The sequence below is a fragment of the Hypanus sabinus genome, chromosome 2 (assembly GCF_030144855.1).
Source record: "Hypanus sabinus isolate sHypSab1 chromosome 2, sHypSab1.hap1, whole genome shotgun sequence".
In the NCBI taxonomy this organism is placed as follows: Eukaryota; Metazoa; Chordata; class Chondrichthyes; order Myliobatiformes; family Dasyatidae; genus Hypanus; species Hypanus sabinus.
Window position 1 is genome coordinate 858,058 of NC_082707.1, and position 20,985 is coordinate 879,042.

Sequence of the window (20,985 nt, forward strand, 5' to 3'; positions counted from 1 at the left end):
AGCACTAACAAGTGCTACACCTGCCCTTAAGCTTCCTCCCTCACCACCATTCAGGTCCCCAGATAGTCGTTCCAGGTGAGGCGACACTTCACCTGTGAGTCAGCTGGTGTGGTATACTGCAGCCTTCTATATATTGGTGAGACCCGACGCAGACTGGGAGACAGTTTCGCTGAACACCTACGCTCTGTCCGCCAGAGAAAGCAGGATCTCCCAGTAGCCACACATTTTAATTCCCATTCCCATTCTGATATGTCTATCCATGGCCTCCTCTACTGTCAAGATGAAGCCACACTCAGGTTGGAGGAACAACACCTTATCTGGGTAGCCTCCAACCTGATGGCATTCTCTAACTTCCATTAATGCCCCTCCTCCCCTTCTTACCCCATCCCTTATTTATTTATTTATTAATTATTCCCCCCCCCCCCTTTTTCTCTCCTCCTCTTTCTCTCTCTGCCCCTCTCACAATCACTCCTTGCCTGTTCTCTGACAGACTGAATACTTTATTGATCCTGAGGGAAATTGGGTTTCGTTGCAGTCGCACCAACCAAGAATAGTGTAGAAATATAGCAATATACAAACCCCATTTCCAGAAAGGTTGGGATATTTTCCAAAATGCAATAAAAACAAAAATCTGTGATATGTTAATTCACGTGAACCTTTATTTAACTGACAAAAGTACAAAGAAAAGGTTTTCAATAGTTTTACTGACCAACTTATTTGTATTTTGTAAATATACACAAATTTAGAATTTGATGGCTGCAACACACTCAACAAAAGTTGGGATAGAGGCATGTTTACCATTGTATGACATCACCTTTCCTTTTAATAACACTTTTTAATCATTTTGGAACTGAGGATACTAATTGTAGTAGATTTGCAATTGGAAATTTTGTCCATTCTTGCTTGATATAAGACTTCAGCTGCTCAACAGTCCGCGGTCTCCGTTGTCTGATTCTCCTCTTCATGATGCGCCATACATTTTCAATAGGAGATAGATCTGGACTGGCAGCAGGCCAGTCAAGCACACGCACTCTGTGTCTACAAAGCCACGTTGCTGTAGCCCGTGCAGAATGTGGTCTGGCATTGTCCTGCTGAAATAAGCATGGACGTCCTGGGAAGAGTCGTAGCCTTGATGGCAGCATATGTCTCTCTAAAATTCTAATATACGCCTCAGAGTCAATGATACCTTCACATACATGCAACTTACCCATGCTGTGGGCACTGATGCACCCCCATACCATCACAGATGCTGGCTTTTGCACCTTTCGCTGATAACAATCAGGATGGTCGTTTTCATCTTTGGCACGGAGAACTCGACGCCTGTTTTTTCCAAAAACTAGCTGAAATGTGGACTCATCTGACCACAGCACACGGTTCCACAGTCTTTCCGTCCATCTGAGATGAGCTCGGGCCCAGAGAACTCGCCGGTGTTTCTGCATAGAGTTGATGTATGGCTTCCTCCTTGCGTAATACAGTTTCAAATTGCATTTCTGGATGCAGCGACGGACTGTGTTAAGTGACAATGGTTTTCTGAAGTACTTCCGAGCCCAGGTGGCTATAATTGTCACAGTAGCATGACAGTTTCTTAGGCAGTACCGCCTGAGGGCTCGAAGATCACGCGCATTCAACAGTGGTTTCTGACCTTGCCCTTTACGCACAGAGATGTCTCTGAATCTTTTCACAATATTATGTACTGTAGATGTTGAAAGACCTAAATTCTCTGCGATCTTGCATTGGGAAATGTTCCTTTTGAACTGACTAACAATTCTCTCACGAATTTTGGCACAAAGGGGTGAGCCACAACCCATCCTTGCTTGCAAAGGCTAAGCCTTTGATGGATGCTACTTTAATACCCAGTCATGATACCTCACCTGCTACCAATTAGCCTGCTTAATGTGGAGTTTTCCAAACTGGTGTTACTTGAATATTCTGTGCACTTTTCAATCTTATTTTAACTCTGTCCCAACTTTTGTTGAGTGTGTTACAGCCATCAAATTCTAAATTTGTGTATATTTACAAAATACAATTAAGTTGGTCAGTAAAACTATTGAAAACCTTTTCTTTGTACTTTTGTCAGTTAAATAAAGATTCACGTGAATTAACATATCACAGATTTTTGTTTTTATTGCATTTTGGAAAATATCCCAACTTTTCTGGAAATGGGGTTTGTAAAACCATAAATAATTAAATAATAATAATAAGTAAATTATTCCAAGTGGAAGTAAGTCCAGGACCAGCCTATTGTCTCAGGGTGTCTGACACTCTGAGGGAGCAGTTGTAAAGTTTGATGGCCACAGGCAGGAATGACTTCCTATGTCGCTCAGTGTTGCATCTCGGTGGAATGAGTCTCTGGTTGAATGTATTCCTGTGCCTAACTAGTACATTATTGAGTGGATGGGAGACATTGTCCAAGATGGCATGCAACTTGGACAGCATCCTCTTTTCAGACACCACCGTCAGAGAGTCCAGTTCCACCCCCACAACATCACTGGCCTTATGAATGAGTTTGTTGTTTCTGTTGGTGTCTGCTACCCTCAGCCTGCTGCCCCAGCACACAACAGCAAACATGATAGCACTGGCCACCACAAACTTGTAGAACATCCTCAGCATCGTCCGGCAGATGTTAAAGGACCTCAGTCTCCTCAGGATGTAGAGACGGCTCTGACCCTTCTTGTAGACAGCCTCAGTGTTCTTTGACCAATCCAGTTTATTGTCAATTCGTATCCCCAGGTATTTGTAATCCTCCACCATGTCCACACTGACCCCTTGGATGGAAACAGGGGTCACCGGTGCCTTAGCCCTCCTCAGGTCCACTACCAACTCCTTAGTCTTTTTCACATTAAGTTGCAGATGATTCTGCACACACCATGTGACAAAGTTCTCCACCGTTGCCCTGTACTCAGTCTCATCTCCCTTGCTGATGCATCCAACTATGGCAGAGTCATCAGAAAACTTCTGAAGATGGCAAGACTCTCCATGTCCCTCTGGTGCTCCCCTCCCCCTTTCTTTTTCCCCAGGCCTCCGGTTCCATGATACTCCCTCTTCTCCAGCTCTGTATCCCTTTTGCCAATCACCTTCTAGCTCTTAGCTTTCTCCCTCCCCCTTCTGTCTTCTCCTATCATTTCGGATCTCCCCTTCCCCCTCCCACTTTCAAATCTCTTACTATCTTTTCTTTTAGTTAGTCCTGACGAAGGGTCATGGCCTGAAATGTCGACTGTACTTCTTCATAAAGATGCTGCCTTGCCTGCTGCATTCCACCAGCATTTTGTGTGTGTTGACAGTACTCCAAGTGGGGTCTGACCAAGGTCCTATATAGCTGTAACATTACCTCATGGCTCTTGAACTCAATCCCACAGTTGAAAGCCAACACACCATACACCTTCTTAACGACACTGTCAACCTGCACAGCAGCTTTGAGTATCCTATGGGCACAGACCCCAAGATCTCTCTGATGCTCCACACTGCCAAGAGTCTTACCATTAATATTATATTGTCTTCAAATCTGACCTACCTAAATGAACCACTTCACACTTATCTGGTTTGAAGTTCATTTGCCACTTCTCAGCCCAGTTCTGCATCCTATTGATGCTCCACTGTAACCTCTGACAACCCTCCAGACAATCCACAGCATTCCCAACCTTTGTGTCATCAGCAAACTTACTAACCAACCCTTCTACTTCTTTTTTTCAGGCCATTTATAAAAATCACAAAGAGGTCGGGTCCCAGAACAGATCCCTATGGAACACCACTGGTCACTGAACTCCATGCAGAATATGAACCATCTACACCCCGCTTTGCCATGTGAGCAAGCCAATACTGGATCCACAAAGCAAGGTCTCCTTGGATCCCATGCCTCCTTACTTTCTGAAGGAGCATCACATGGGGAATCTTATCAAATGCCCAACTGAAATCCATATACACTACATCCACTGCTCTAGCTTAAACAATGTGTTTTGTTACATCCTCAAAGAATTCAATCAGGCTCGCAAGGCATGACCTGTCCTTGACAAAGCCATGCTGACTATCCCTAATCAGATTATGTCTCTCCAATTGCTCATAAATCCTGCCTCTCAGGATCTTCTCCATTAACTTGCCCACCACTGAAGTCAGACTCACTGGTCTATAATTTCCTGGGTTACCTTTACTCCCTTTCTTGAAAAAGGAAACAACATTTACAACCCTCCAATTATCCAGTACTTCTCCTGTCTCTAGTGATGATGCAAAGGTCATCACAAGAGGTTCAGCAATCTCCTCCCTCACTTCCTACAGTAGCCTATGGTATGTCTCATTTGGCCACGGTGACTTACTTAACATAATGCTTTTCTAAAGCTCCAGGATATCCTCTTTCTTTATGCCTGTATGCTCAAGCATTTCAGTTTGCAGTATGTCATCCCCACAATTGCCAAGGTCTTTTTTGCTTCAGTATTCACCATTCCCTGGTGAATACTGAAGCAAAGTATTCATTGAGTACCACTGCTACCTCCTTCGACACCATGTAAACATTTCCACTGTCGCACCTGATTGGTCCTATTCTCACATGGTTCATCCACGGTTTTGCTCCTGAGTTCTTTATAGCTGCATCGATATATTGGGACCAGATTAGGTCTTCAGAGATCTTGACACCCAGGAATTTGAAACTGCTCACTCTCTCCACATCAGATCCCTCTGTGAGGGTTGGCATGTGTTCCTTCATCTTACCCTTCCTGAAGTCCACAATCAGCTCTTTTGTCTTACAGATGTTGAGTGCAAGAGGTTGTTGCTGCAACACCATATCATTAGTTGATGTATCTCTCTCCCGTATGCTGTCTCGTCTTCATCTGTGACTCTACCAGCGGTGGTTGTATCATCAGCAAATTTATAGATGGTATTTGAGCTATGCCTAGCCACACAGTTATGGATATAGAGAGAGTCAAGCAGTGGGCTAAGTACACTCCCCTGAGGTGCACCGGTGTTGATCATCAGCAAGGAGGAGATATTCCCTCTCAAATTGCAGTATGAATTCAATTATATTATGATCATTGTCTCCTAAGGGTTCCTTTACATTCAGCTCCTAATAAGGTTATTATTCACCACCAAATTTAAGATAGTGTTCTGTTTAGCTCATCCCTGAGTGGCTGTCATCACTACTGTGCGTTATTTGTGGCTTGTCCCTGAGAGACACAGTTTTTATGACTTGAGTGCTATGTGTTCTCTGTGGCTTGTCCCTGAGTGGTCATTACTACTTTGTGAGCTATCATTGATGATGTTGTGTTGACAGGTCTAACGCTGCTGTCATCCATGCGGCTGCCGCCTACCTGCAGATGGAGGATGTGGTGAGCATATGCAAAGCAAAGCTGGAATCGATTGTGATTAACTCGAATAGTGACATAAAAGCATTATCTGATGCACAGGGGAATACGGAGCCAAGTTGCTGTTTAAGCTCTGCTGGGACAAAGATGGACATTGAACAGCAGGGACCAGAGACAGTGCTCAGCTGTGGAGAAGTGACACTTCCTGCTTCAGATCCTGACTCTGAGCACAAAATAGAGGAATTACAGTTACAGTCTAAAAGTATGGACAGATTGTCAGGGAACGCCGATACAAAGAAACCGAAGACTAGCACAAGCTTTGTTCTGCAGGTTAACAATGTCAGTGCCAGCAGTGAGAGAAAGTTTAGAAGAATAAAACAAACAAGTGGCTGCACTCAAAGGAAAATAGAGAGGAGAATAAATGAGAGTGCACCACAGTTAGATACAACCACCCCTCTTCACACTTCAGACTCTGTGTCTCAGTCGGTCTTGTGTAACGATGATCAAAATATTTCACCTGAAAGTGAAACTGTTCAGAAAACAAATGGGAAGCAAAATCGGAGGTGCTTGCAGCGAAATGACACATTATTGAGAGAGGCAAGAGAAGTGATTGCTGGGGCCTTGACCAATATCTTCGTGTCCACTCTAGCCACAGGCGAGGTCCCGGAAGACTGGCGAGTAGCTAATGTTGTTCCATTGTTCAAGAAGGGAACTAGAGATAATCCTGGAAACTATAGACCGGTGAGTTTCACATCACTAGTATGAAAGTTACTGGAAATAGTTCTTAGAGGAAGGATATATGAAAATTTGAAAAACCATGGCATAATTAGGGAGAGCTAGCATGGCTTTCTGCAGGGCAAGTTGTGTCTCACTAACATGATTGAATATTTTGATGAGGTGACAAAGGTGATCGATGAAGATAGAGCTGTCTACATGGATTTTAGTCAGGCGTTTGACAAAGTCCTCATTGTAGGTTTATCCAGAAGATTAAGATGTATGGGATCATTGGTGAATTCGCCGTTTGGATTCAGAATTGGCCTGTCCATTGAAGACAGAGGATTGTGGTCAAAGTGACTATTCTAGCTGGAAATCTGTGACTCGTCTTGTTATGCATGGATCAGTACTAGGCTCTGTGACGCAGAAGGGAAGAGGAGAGCAGAGGCGAGCAGGTGGTGATAACGTATTCCTTAGTTGTGGGAGCAGAATGGAGGTTCTGTGGATGGGATTCTCAGATGATATGTTGCCTCCTGGGTGCTAGAATCCGGGATATCTTCAATTGAGTCCTATATGGGACGGTGAGCAGCCAGAGGTCATGTTCCAATAGACCATAAGAGTAGAATTGGGCTGTTCAGCCCATTGAGTCTGCTCTGCCATCATGGCTGATCCTGGATCCCACTGAACCCCATAAACCTGCCTTCTCGCTATATCCTTTGATGCCTGACCAGTCAGGAAACAATCAATATAGCCACAGACTTGGCTTCCACCCAAGGCTGTGGCAAAACATTACACATTTTCACTGTTCTCTTGCTAAAAAAAAATTTCATCTTTTCCTCAGTTCTAAAAGGTCACCCCTGAATTTTGAGGCTCTGCCCTTTAGTTCTGAATACCCCCACCATCCTCTCCACATTCACCCTACCTAGTCTTCTCAACAGTTGGCAGGTTTCAATGAGATCCCCACTCATTCTTCTAAATACCAGTGAGTACAGGCCCAAAACTGTGAAATGCAACTCACATGTTAACCCTTTCATTCCCGGATTCATCCTTGTGAACCTCCTCTGGACTCTCTCCAATGACAACACATCCTTTCTGATATAACTGTTGATAATACTCTAAGTGCAGCCTGACTAGTGTCTTATAAAGGCTCAGCATTATCTCCTTACTTTTATATTCTATTCCCCTTGAAATAAATAACAACATTGCATTTGTCTTCTTTACCACACACTCTACCTGTAAATTAATGCTCTGGGAGTCTTGCACGAGGACTCCTAAGTCCCTCTGTATCTCTGATGTTTGAATCTTCACCCCATTTAGATAATTGTCCGCACTGATGATCCTTTTACCAAAATGCATTATCATACATTTCCCAACACTCTATTCCACTGCCACTTTTTTGCGCATTCTCCCAATTTATCCAAGACCTGCTGCAATCACATTGCTTTCTCAGCACTACCAACTATCCAACTCCAACTATCTTCATATCAACTGCAAACTTTGCCACAAAGCCATCAATTCCATTATCTAAATCATTGACAAACAATGTGAAAAGTAGTGGTCCCAATAGTGACCCCTGAGGAACACCACTAGTCACTGGCAGACAACCAGAAAAGACCCCTTTTATTCCCACTAACTGTCTCCTACCTGTCAGCCATTCTACTATCCATGCCAGTATCTTTCCCATAACACCATAGGATTTTATCGTTAAGTTTCCTCACATGTGGCACTTCATCAAACACTTGCTGAAAATCCAAGTAAATTACATCCACTGCCTCTCCTTTATCCACCACCCTGCTTGTAACTTCCTCGAAGAATTCTATCAGATTTGTCAGGCAAGATTTCCCTTTACAGAAACCATGCCGATTTTGACTTATTTTATCATTAGTCTCCAAGTACCCTGAAACCTCATCCTTAATAATAGATTCCAACACCTTCCTAACATTGTGGTTAGGGTAACTGGTCTATAGTTTCTTTTCTTTTGCCTTCCTCTCTTAAAGAGTGGAATGACATTTGAACACTTCCAGTCCTCCATGACCATGCCAGAACCAAGTTATTCTTGAAAGATCATGACCAATGTATCCGTTACCTCTTCAGCAACCTCTCTCAGGACTTTGAGATGTAGTCCATCTGTTCCAGGTGTCTTTTTCACCTTAGGACCTCTGAGTTTGCTTAGCACTTTTTCCTTTGTAATAGCAATGGCGCTCACTCCTGCTCCCTGACACTCACAGGCCTGTGGCATACTGATAGTGTGATCCACAGTGATGACATATGCAAAGTACTCATTAAGTTCATTTAGCATTACTTTGTCCCCCTTTACTACCTCACCAGCATTAATTTCCACTGGTCCAATATCAACTCTCACGTCCATTTACTCTTTATAATTGAAATGAATATTAACATGGTATTTGCCTTCCTCACCACCAACTCAATCTGCAAGTTAACCTTTAGGATGTTCTGCACAAGGACTCCCAAGTCCCTCCACATCTCAGATTTCTGGATTTTCTCCTCGTTTAGAAAACAGTCCACATATTTATTTCTACTACCGAAGTGTATGACCATGCATTTTCCAACGTTGTATTTCATTTGCCACCTTCTTACCCATTCTCCCCATCTGTCTAAGTCCTTCTGCATCAAATCTGTTTCCTCAACACTACCTACCCCTCCACCAATCTCCGTACAATCTGCAAACTTGGCAACAAAGCCAGCTATTTCATATGCAGCATAAGGAGTGGTCCCAACACCGACCCCTGTAGAACACCACTAGTCACTGACAGCCAACCAGAAAAGGATCCCCCTATTCCCACTCGCTGCCTGCTACCAATCAGCCAATACTCCAACCATGTTAATAACTTTCCTGTAAATTCCAACGTGTTCATCAGGAAGGATTTTCCCTGAAGAAAACCGTGCTGACTTTGTACTATCTTGTCCTGTGTCACCAAGTACTCCATCATCTCATCGTTAATAATTGACTCTATCATCTTCCCAACCACTGAAGTCAGGCTAACTGGTGTATAATTTCCTCTCTGTTGCCTTCCTCCTTTCTTAAAGAGTGGAGTGACATTTGCAATTTTCCAGTCCTCTGGCACAATGCCAGAGTCCAAAGATTTTTGAAGGATCATTTCTAATGCCACCACAATCTCTAACACTACCTCTTTCAGAACCCTGGTGTGCAATTCATCTGGTCCAGGTGACTTATGTACCTTTAGATCTTTAAGCTTTTTGAGCACCTTCTCTCTTGTAATCATAACTGAACTCACTTCTCTTCCTTCACACACTACGACATCAGGCATATTGCTAGTGTCTTCCATAGAGAAGACTGATGTAAGATACTCATTTAGTTCATCAGCCAGCTCCTTGTGCCCTGTTATTATTTCTCCTGCCTCAGTTTCTAGCGGTCCTATATCCACTCTCATTTCACTTTTATTTATAACATCCCTGAAAAAACTTCTACTATCCACTGTGATATTATTTGCTAGCTTGCTTTCATATTTTACCTTTTCTCTTCTAATGATTCTTTTAGTTGCTCTCTCTAGGTTTTTAAAAACTTCCCAATCCTCTAACTTCCCACTAATTTTTGCTTTGTTATATGCCCATTCTTTTGCTTTTGCAGTAGCTTTGACTTTACTTGTCAGCCAAGGTTGTACTATTTTACTATTTGAGTATTTCTCCATTTTTGGAATACACATGTCTTGCACCTTCCTCATTTTTTCCTGAAATGCACACCATTGCTGCCTGCTGACATCCCTGCCAGCAGCTCCTTCTAATTTACTTGGACAGCTCCTCTCATACAACTGTATTTTCCCTTACTCCACTGAAATACTGCTACTTTCACTCTATTAAATTTTAAGTTGAACTCAATCATCTTGTGATCACTGGTTCCCAAGGGTTCTTTTACCTTAAGCTCCTTAATCGTCTCCAGTTCATTACGTAACATCCAATCCAGTATAACTGATCCCCTAGTAGGCTCAGTGGTAAACTGCTCTAAAAGGTTATCTCTTAGGTATTAAGCAAATTCATTCTTTTGAGATCCATTACCAACCTGATTTCCTCAATCGGCCTGCATGTTAAAATCTCCCATGATTACCATAAAATTGCCCTTTTGATACATCTTTTCTGTTTCCTGTTGTAACCTGTGGTCCATCTCCCAGCCACTGTTGGGAGACCTGTATATAACTGCCATCAACATCCTTTTACCTTTGCAGTTTCTTAACTCAACCCACAAGGATCCAACATCTTCCAATCCTAAGTCACATCTTTCTACTGATTTGATGCCATTCTTTACCAGTAAAGACACATCACCCCCCCACCCCCCCACCTACCTTCCTATCTCTCCAATATATTGTGTAATCTTGGACATTCAGCTCCCAACTACAACCATCCTTCAGCCATGATTCAGTGATGGCTACAACATCATAGCTGTCAATCTGTAATAGTGCAACAAAATCATCTGCCTTATTTCTTATAGTACGTGCATTTAGGTACAACACCTTGAGTACCGTATTTGCTATCGTTTCTGATTCTGCATCCCTAATGTTTTGATACAAAGCCTGTTGGCTGTAACTAAGTTCCATCCCCTGCCTCCCCTTCCTGACAGTCTGACTGCACGCTATCTTTACTTTTTTTACCATCCGTCCTATCCTGTGCCTCCTCGCTCTGGTTCCCACCCCCCTGCCAAATTAGTTTAAACCCTCCCCAACAGCTCTAACAAACCTGCCTGCGAGAATATTGGTCCCCCTTGGGTTCAGGTGCAACCTGTTACTGTTGTACAGGTCATACCTCCCCCAGAAGAAATCACAGTGATCCGACAACCTGAAACACTGCCCCCTGCATCAGTAACACATTTATTTGCTAGATCATCCTGTTTCTACCCTAACTAGCACATGACACAGGCAGCAATACAGACATTACTACCCTGGAGGTCCTGCTTCTCAGCTTTCTATCTAGCTCTCTAAATTCTCTTTTCAGGACCTCATTGCTTCTCCTTCCTGTGTCATTGGTACCAATATGTTCTCCCTGCCTCTCCAGAATGCTGAGGACATGATCTGAGATGTCCCTGACCCTGCCCTGGCACTTGGGGAGGTAACATACCATCTGGGTGTCCTGTTCACGTCCACAGAATCTCCTGCCTGTTCCCCTCACTATTGAGTCTCCTACTGCTGCCACTTCCTTTTTCTCACTCACTCCTGTACCATGGACCTATGTTTAATGCCTGTAATCTGGTCGTCATAGCATTCTCCCAGGAGATCCCCACAAAAGCATTGAAACGGTATACTTATTTTTGAGGGGAATGACCACAGGTTTACTCTGCTCTAACTGCCCATTTCCATTTCTCCTGACAGTCCCCCAACTACTTGCCTCCCGCAACTTCGGGGTGACTACTTCCCTGTAATTTTGACCAATTATCTCCTCACTGTCCCTTGTTTGAGATACTTTTGGATAGGTACATGAATAGTAGGGGTATGGAAAGCTATAGTCCTGATGCAGGTCGATGGAAATATGCAGTCTGAATGGTTTAGGCATGGAGTACATGCTGCCAGAGGGCCTGTTTCTGTGCTGTTCTTCACTATGACTCTATGATAAATCCTCAGGTGTTCCTTTGGACCCCGTGGGAGGCAAATGCAGAAATTGTCAGGGCCTTAGTAGAGATATTTAAATCATGAGGTAGTGGAATATTGGAAGATAGCTAATGTTGTTCCACTGTTTAAGAAAGGTTGGTCAACAAGGTTTAGTCACTCAGCATTTAAGATGAGGTAGTAAATTGGTTTAGACATTGGCTTTGTGGGAGAAGTCAGAGAGTCGCAGCAGATCATTGTCTCTCTGACTGGAAGCCCGTGATGTGTGGAGTGCTGCAGGGATTGGTGCTGGGTTCCTTGTTTGTCATCTATATCAGTGATCTGGATGATAATATGGTGGACCCGATGAGCAACTCCATAGATGACACCAAGTTTGTGGTTGTGCTCAACTGTGAGGAAAACTATCAGTGCTTGCAGTGGGATCTGGACTTGCTGGAAAAATGGGCTGAAAAGTAGCAGATAGAATTAATGCAGACAAGTGAGAGGTGTTGCACTTCAGTTGGACTAACCATGGTAGATCTTAACACATTGAATGGAAGGGCACTGAGGAGTGTGGCAGAACAAAGGGATTTGGGAATACAGGTCCATAATTCACTGAAAGTGATGGCACAAGTAGTTAGAGCTACTCGAGGAACTGAGTAATAAAGAAATATTGAGCAGGGGTTAGGCTCTATTCCTTGGAATGCACAAAGTTACAGAATAAGATAGATGAACTTGTAGCACAGTTACAGATTGGCAGTATGACATTGGTGTCATTGAATTGTGGCTGAAATGTGTGGGAGCTTAATGTGCAAGGATACACATTATGTAAAAAGGACAGACAGGTAGAGGGGTTGGTGTGGTTTAGTTGGTAAAAGAAAATCAAAACATTAGAAAGAGGAGACATACAGTTGGAAGGTGTTGAATCATTGTGGGTAGAGCTCAGAAAGTGCAAGGTTAAAAAGACTGATGGGAATCATTTACCCTTAGGAGGCAATGATCATTATATAAGTTCATCCTCCAATTTGAGAAGCAGAAGCTAGTCAGATATATCAGTATTATGATGGAGTAAAGGGAATTAGAGAGATGTGAGAGAGGAGCTGGCCAAAACTGATTGTAAAAGAATACTGGCAGGGAAGATGGTAGAGAAGCAACGGCTGGAACTTCTGGAAACAATTCAAAAGGCAGAGGATATATACATCCCAAAGAGGAAGAAATATTCTCAAGTCATGAGGACATAACCGTGGGTATCAAAGAAGTCAAAGCCAACATAATAGGACATATAATAGAACAAAAATTATTGGGAAGTTAGAGGATTGGGAAGCTTTTAATAACCAACAGAAGGCAACTAAAAAAGTAATGGAGAAGGAAAAGATGGAATGTGAATGTAAATTAACCAATGATATTAAAGAGGATACCAAAAGTTTCTCCAGATACATGAAGTGTAAAAGAGGTGAAAGTGAATATCGGACTGCTGGAAAATGATCATGCAGAGACAGGAATGGGGATGAACTGAAAAAGTGTCTTGCATCATTCCTCACTGTGGAAGACACCAGCAATATGCTGTAAGTTCAAGAGTGTAAAGGGGCAGAGTTGTGTGAAGTTGCTACTACTCAGGAGAAGGTTCTTGTGAAATTGAAAGGTCTGAAGGTAGATAAGTTATTTCTACCAGATTGTGAAAGAGGTGGCTGAAGAGATTGTGGAGGCATTAGTAAAGATCTTTCAAGAATCAATTAACTCTCACTTGGTTCCAGAGGAATGGAAAATTGCAAATGTCACTCCATTTTTCAAAAGAGCAAGAGGCAGATGAAAGGAAATTATAGGCCAGTTAGTCTGACCTCAGTGTTGGGAATATGATGGAGTCAATTGTTAAGGATGTAGTTTCGGGGTACTTGGAGGCACATGATAAAATAGGCTATAGTCAGCATTGTATCCTCAAGGGAAAATCTTGCCTGACAGACAGGAAGAATAGGCGGTGGTGTGGTTTTGTTGGCAAGAGATGAAATTACATCTTTAGAAAGAGGTGACAAAGGGTCAGAGAATGTTGAATCTTTGTGGCTGCAATTAAAAAACTGCAAGGGTAAAAAAAAACATTATGGTAATCATATATAGGTCTTCAAATAGTAGTGAAGATGTGGGGTTGAGGTTCCAAAGGAGACTGGAAAAGGCATATAATAAAGGTATTGACACAATTGTAATAGGTTACTTCAATGTGCATAGGAATAGGGAAAATCAGGTTGGCATCAGATCGCAAGAGAAGGAATTCGTTGAATGCCTATGAGATGGCTTTTTAGAGCTGCTTTTGCTTGAGCCTACTTGGAGAAAAGCCATCTTAAATTGGGTGTTGTAATATATGTGGTGACCAAGGCAAATGCGATGTTAACATTCATTTCAAGAGAACTAGTATACAAAAGCAAGGACGCTTCATAAAGCAACTTGGAATATTTTGAATAGTTTTGAGCCCCTTATCTTAGCAAGGATGTGCTGACACTGGAGAGGGTTCAAAGGAGGTTCACAAGAATGATTTTAAGATGAATGACTTATAATATGAAGAGTGTTTGCTGGGTTTGGGCTATTCACTGGAATTCAGAAGAATGAAGGGTGACCTAATTGAAACTTATTGAATAGTGTAAGGTATTAGAGAATGAATGTGGGTAGGATGTTTCCAATGGTGACAGAGTCTCAGACCAAAGGGGACAGCCTCAGAATAGAAGGGCATCCTTTTAGAACAGAGATGAGAAGGAATTTTTTTCGCTATAGTGTGATGAATCTGGAATTCGTTGCCACAGTTAGGTGTGGAGGCCAAGTCTTTAGGTATATTTAGAGGTTGATAGATTCTTGATTAGTCAGGGCATAAAGGGATATGAGAGGAAAGCAGGAGACTGGGGCTGAGAGAAAGAATGAATCAGCCATGATGAAATAGGGAAGTAGACTCAATGGCCTAATTCTGCTCCTATATCTTCTGGTTTTATGGTGTTAAAGGGTAGACAGACAGTATCTTTCTACCAGGGTTGAAATATCTAACACCAAAGGGCATTTATTTGAGGTGAGATGGGATAATTTCAAAGGAGATGTGAGGGGCTAGTTCTTTTTTTTACTCAGAGATTAGTGGTTGTCTTTAATGCACTGCCTGGGATGGTGGTAGAGGCAGTTACATTAGAGACATTTAAAAGGTATTTAGATAGACACATGAATGTAAGGAAAATGAAAGGATATGGACATTGTGTCAGCAGATGAGATTGGTTGGCCTATTGATGACTAATTTAATTGGTTCAGCACAACATTGTGGGCTGAAAGGTCTTTTCCTGTGCTGTACTGTGTGCTTTGTCTTGTGTTCTATGTGTGAAGAGGAAATCAAAGTTACTGGCTGCCGATGGCTGTGCTGAATCTCCAGACGACAGAGAAGGCAATGGGAAGCAGTTGAAAATGAAGCCGATGTGTAACATGTGTGGGAAAATGTTTTCTGAAGCCAGCAGCCTGCGGCGACATATGAGGATTCACAAAGGACTGAAGCCATACGTGTGTCAGCTCTGTGCAAAAGCATTCACTCAGTGTAACCAGCTGAAAACTCACGTCCGCACACATACAGGTGGGCAGCATTGAAACGGGATTTGTACAATACTAATTGATTTGTTATTGTCACTAGGTTTGCAGTAGCTGACTGCATGGTAGCACATCGGATAGCGTGATACTCTTAAAGCTTGGGGTGTCAGAGTCGGGAATTCAATCCCATCAATTGCAGTAAAGAATTTGTATGTCCTCCCCTTGACTACATGGTTTTCCTCTGGATGTTCCTGGTTTTTCCTCACAGTCCAAAGACACACTTGTTAGGTATTTGTAAATTATCCTGCAACTAGTCTAGGGTTAAATCATTGTTGGGCGGTGCAATTCGAAGGACCAAAAGGGCCTGTTCCAACCTATACCTCTAAATAAATAAACATGGGTTGTGATATTTTAGTGCCAGCTCTTCAAAAGCAGAGTACTCCCAGTCGTACAGGATTGGTGGAGAACTGTCACTGTATTATTCTGGAGACAGCACTGGTAGGGATAGATATAACTGCATTAAACTTGCTGCAGTAACTCCTACGAATCTGTCATGGTTACACCAGAGTATAATACTGATGCATACACTCAGTGGCAACTTTATTCGGTACAGGAGTGGAACTCGCTGCATTCATTTCTAGAGGTATAGAATATAAGAGCAGGGATGCAATATTGAGGCTCTATAAGGTACTTGTGAGACCACACTTGGAATATTGTATTTATTCATTTCCATAGATGCTGCCTGATCTGCTGTTCCTCAAGTATTTTGTGTATTTTGCAGAATCTCTTGTGTTTCTATATGTGCTGGTTGCTGACTGTCTTTATGCTGTAACCTGTTACAGGTGAGAAGCCCTATCAGTGTGACACGTGTGATAAAAGCTTTGCTCAGAAATGTCAGCTGGTCTTCCACAATCGCATGCATCACGGAGAGAAAAAGCCATACTCCTGTGACGTTTGCAACTTGCAGTTTGCAACTTCAAGTAATCTGAAAATCCATGCCAGGTAATGGATGTTTTACACCTCATGTGAAGCAACTTACTGTCGTCAATCCGCAGAGATGCTGAATTTCTCTTGTTCTTTATTAAATGGTATCTGGGATACTCTCTGTTGTTTTGGGAATTAAAATGTATTAATGCATGAAGAAATATATATCAATAGACTACTAATTTGAACAGTTGGTTTGGAAGAGATTTAGAAACCATAGAACACTACAGCACAGTACAGGCCCTTCAGCCCTCCATGTTGTGCCAACCCATATAATCCTTAAAAAAATACTAAACCCACACTACTCCATAACCCTCTATTTTTCTTTCATCCATGTGCCTGTCCAAGAGGCTCTTAAATACCCCTAGTGTTTTAGCCTGCACCACCATCCCTGGCAAGTCATTCCAGGCACTCACAACCCTCTGTGTAAAAAACTTTTACCCCTGATGTCTCCCCTGACCTTCCCTCCCTTAATTTTGTACATATGCCCTCTGGTGTTTGCTATTGGTGCCCTGGGAAACAGGTACTGACTATCCACCCTATCTATGCCTCTCATAATCTTGTAGACTTCTAGCAAGTCCCCTCTCATTCTTCTACGCTCCAAAGCGAAAAGTCCCAGCTCTGCTAACCTTGCTTCATATGACTTGTTCTCCAAACCAGGCAACATCCTGATAAACACATCCTTCCTGTAATGAGGTGACCAGAATTGAACACAATATTCTTAAGTGTGGTCTCACCAGAGATTTGTAGAGTTGCAACATGACCTCTCTACTCTTGTTAATGAAGCCTCGTATCCCATAGGCCTTCTTAACTACCCTATCAAACTGTGCAGCGACCTTGAGGGATGTATGGATTTGAACCCCAAGGTCCCTTTGTTCATCCACACCCTTAAGAAACTGACCATTAATCCTGTACTCAGTCTTCTGGTTTGTCCTTCCAAAGTGCATCACCTCACACTTTCCGGATTGAACTCCATCTGCCATTTTTCTGTCCAACTCTGCAGCCTGTCTATATCCTCTTGTAACCTTCAACAACCTGCAGCTCCATCCATAACTCCTTCAATCTTCGTGTCATCCGCAAACTTTTTCACCCATCCTTCTGCCTCTACATCCAGGTAATTTATAAAAAATCACAAATAGCAAGGGTCCCAGGACAGATCCCTGCGGCACTCCACTAGACACCGACCTCCACGCAGAATACTTTCCTTCCAGAACTACCCTCTGCTTTCTTCCTTGAAGCCAATTTTTTTTTATCCAAACAGCCAAGGTTTCACTTATCCTATGCCTCATGACTTTCTGGATGAGTCTCTCATGGGGGACCTTGTCAAATGCCTTGCTAAAGTCCATATAGACCTGACGGAAGACTCACTGGTCTATAGTTCCCAGGTTTCTCCCTATTACCTTTTTTTAAACAAGGGAACTACGTTTGCTGTTCTCCAGTCCTCCGGCACTTCCCCTGTAGCAAAGAGGATTCAAAGATCATAGCTAATGCTCCTGCAATCTCTTCTCTCAATCCCCACAACAACCTGGGGTGTATCATATCCGGCCCTGGGAATTTATCAATCTTGATGTTTTTAAGAAGATCCTGCACTTCTTCTTCCTTAATCTCCACATTGTCCAAGCACACAGGCCTGCTCTATTTCGACCTCCCCAACCTCCACCACCTCCAGGCACATGTTGCCCTCTTTATCTTTTAGCGGTCCCACCTTCGTTCTCGTCATCCTCCTGTTCTTCACACATGCATAGAATGCCTTGGGGTCCTCCTTAATCCTACATGCCAAGGCTTTCTCATGCCCCCTTCGAGCTCTCCTAAGTCCTTTCTTTAGCTCCTTCCTAGCTACCGTATATTTCTCATGAGCCCCTCCTACTTCCTGCTTCGTATATCTAACATATGCTTCCTTTTTCCTCTTGACGAGTTGCCTCACATGTTTAGTCAGCCACGGTTCCCTTTTCCTACCATTCTTTTCCTTGCCTCAGTGGGACAAACCTATCCCTATCCCAGCTCAAGTGGTCCCTAAACTTCTCCCACATTACTTCTGTGCTTTTCCCTTTGAACATCTGTTTCCAATTTACTCTCACTAGTTCTTGCCTCATCCCTTCAAAGTTAGCCCTTCCCCAGTTAAGCACGTTACCGTTTCGTCTGATTTTATCCCTTTCCATAGCTATGCTGAAGCTAAGGGAGTTGTGGGCACTCTCACCAAAATGCTCCCCCACCAAGAGGTCTGTCACCTGACCGGGTTCATTACCCAGAACTAGATCCAGTATAGCCTCTCCTCTCGTCAGCCAGTCCACATATTATGTCAGGAATCCTTCTTGAACACACCTGACAAATTCAGTCCCATCTATCCCCCTTGCACTCAGGAGGTGCCAGTCAATATGAGGGAAGTTGAAATCACCCATAACTACTACCCTGTATTTCCAGCACCATTCTAAAATCTGCCTACTTATCTGCTCCTCGGTGTCCCGAAGGCTATTTGGGGGCCTATAGACTACTCCCAGCACAGTGATTGATCCCTTCCTATTTCTGACTTCCACCCAGACCAACTCAGTGGACACTCCCTCTGCAGAGTCCTCCCTTTCTATAGCCATGATACTATCCCTGACCAGCAATGCCACTCCCCCACCCCCTTTTCTACCTCCCGTCCTATTCCTTTTAAAACACCTGAACCCCAGGACCTGCATCATCCAATCCTGCCCTTCCTTCAACCAAGTTTCAGTAACGGCCACAACATCATATTCCAAGTACTAATCCATGCTCTAAGTTCATCCTCCTTGTTCCTAATACTCCTAGCACTGAAATAGACACATTTCATCCCCTTTAACTGGCTACAATTATGTTTCATCCCCTGCCTGTCCCCTGCCTGTCCTTGCTCATCAACTCTTAGCATCATACTGTTGTCCTGCCTTAATCCCTGCACTCACATTCTGATTCCCACCCCCCTACCAAACTAGTTTAAACCCTCCCCAACAGCTCTATCAAACCTGCCCACCAGGATATTGGTCCTCTTGGGATTCAAGTGCAACCCGTCCTTTTTGTACAGGTCACACCCGCCCCAAAAGAGGTCCCAATGATCCAGAAATCTGAATCCCTGCTCCTTGCTCCAGTCCCTCAGCCACGCATTTATCCTCCACCTCATTCTATTCCTGTTCTCACTGTCGCGTGGCACAGGCAGCAATCCCGAGATTACTACTTTTGAGGTCTTGCTTTTCAACTTCCTTCCCAACTCCCTGTAGTCTTCTTTCAGGACCTCCTCCCTTTTCTTACCTATGTCATTGGTGACAATATTACCACGACCTCTGGCTGTTCTCCCTCCCACTGCAGGATATTTTGGACACAATCAGAAACATCCCGGACCCTGGCACCTGGGAAGCAAACTACCATCCGAGTTTCTTTCCTGCGTCCACAGAATCACCTGTCTGACCCCCTGACTATAGAGTCCCCTATCACTTCTGCCTTTCTCTTCCTTCCCCTACCCTTCTGAGCCACAGGGCCAGACTCTGTGCCAGAGGCAAGGCCACTGTCACTTACCCCAGGTAGGCTGTTCCCCCCTCCAACAGTACTCAAACAGGAGTACTTATTGTCAAGGGGTACAGCCACAGGGGTACTCTCTAGTTCCTGACTCTTCCCCTTCCCTCTCCTGACATAGAAACATGGAAAAACTACAACACAACACAGGCCATTTGGCCTACAATTATGTGCCCAACATGTACTTACTTTACAAATTACCTAGGGTTACCCATAACGCTCTATTTTTCTAAGCTCCATATACTTATCCAGGAGTCTCTTAAAAGACCCAATTGTATCCACCACCACCATCCCTGGCAGCCCATTCCAAGCACTCACCACTCTCTACATAAAAAACACTTAGTCATGACATTTCCTCTGTACCTACTTCCAAGCATCTTAAAACTGTGCCCTCTTGTGTTAGCTATTTCAGCCCCGGGAAAAAGCCTCTGACTATCCACATGATCAATAAAGTATCAAGTATCTGGGGATTTGCTTTCTGTCCTTTGCAGTCTTTGGGTCACTGAGTGCAGAAACAGGTCCTTGTCCCCATTGTTCCATACTAATCAAGATACGCCATCCAAGTGTTTTTAATCCAAGGTTCTTTTGGATATCAGGAAAGAGGCACAAAGAGACCATAAGACATAGAGTAGAATGAGGCCACTTGGGCCATCCAGTCATGGCTAATCCTTTTCTCCCCCACCTCAGTCCCACTCCTCGGCCTTTTGCCTGTAACCTTTGATGCCGTGTCCAATCAAGAACCTATGAAGTTCAGCCTTAAATACACCCAATGCCCTAGCCTCCACAGCTGCCTGTGGTAATAAGTCCCACAAGTTCACCACCCTCTGACTAAGGAAATTTCTCCACATCTTCTGTTTTAAATGGATGCCCCTCTATCCTGAGGCTGTGCCCTCTTGTCTAGACTCACCCACCAAGGGAAACGTCCTTTCCACATCTGTCTATACTCTTCAACATTCAAAAGCTTTCACTGAGAACCTTCTAAATCTTCTAAAACCCCTCATCCTTCTAAATTCCAGCGAGTACAGACCCAGAGCCATAAAATGTTCCTATTTTAATCGTTTCATTCTTGGAACCTTCTTTGTGAACCTGCTCTGAACCCTCTCCAATACCAGCACATCTTTTCTTAGATGAGGTGCTCAAAACTGTTCACAGTATTCAAGGTGAGGCCTCACCAGTGCGTTATAAAGCCTCAGCATCACATCCTTGCTCTTGGATTCTAGACCTCTTAAAATTACCTCATGGCATTTTCCTTCCTCAGCACTAGCTCAACCTGCAAGTTAACCTTTAGGGTGTTCTGCATAAGGGCTCCCAAGTCCCTTTGCATCTCAGATTTTTGGATTTTCTCCCCATTTCAGAATTAGTCTGCACATTTACCTCAA

At 43.4% G+C, this 20,985-nt stretch overlaps 1 protein-coding gene across 4 annotated transcripts in view; it reads left to right on the forward strand.

Annotated features, from left to right (window-relative positions):
• Positions 1–20,985, forward strand: part of mynn (myoneurin) — a 129,022-nt gene that overhangs the window by 62,251 nt on the left and 45,786 nt on the right. For 3 of the 4 annotated variants that reach the window (XM_059991080.1, XM_059991089.1, XM_059991095.1), the window contains 3 exons: positions 5,258–6,029; positions 14,903–15,143; positions 15,940–16,099. In XM_059991080.1, coding sequence (XP_059847063.1) covers positions 5,258–6,029; positions 14,903–15,143; positions 15,940–16,099 — 1,173 coding nt within the window. The remainder of the gene's footprint in view (positions 1–5,257; positions 6,030–14,902; positions 15,144–15,939; positions 16,100–20,985) is intronic. The other variant, XM_059991103.1, reaches the window with a different exon arrangement.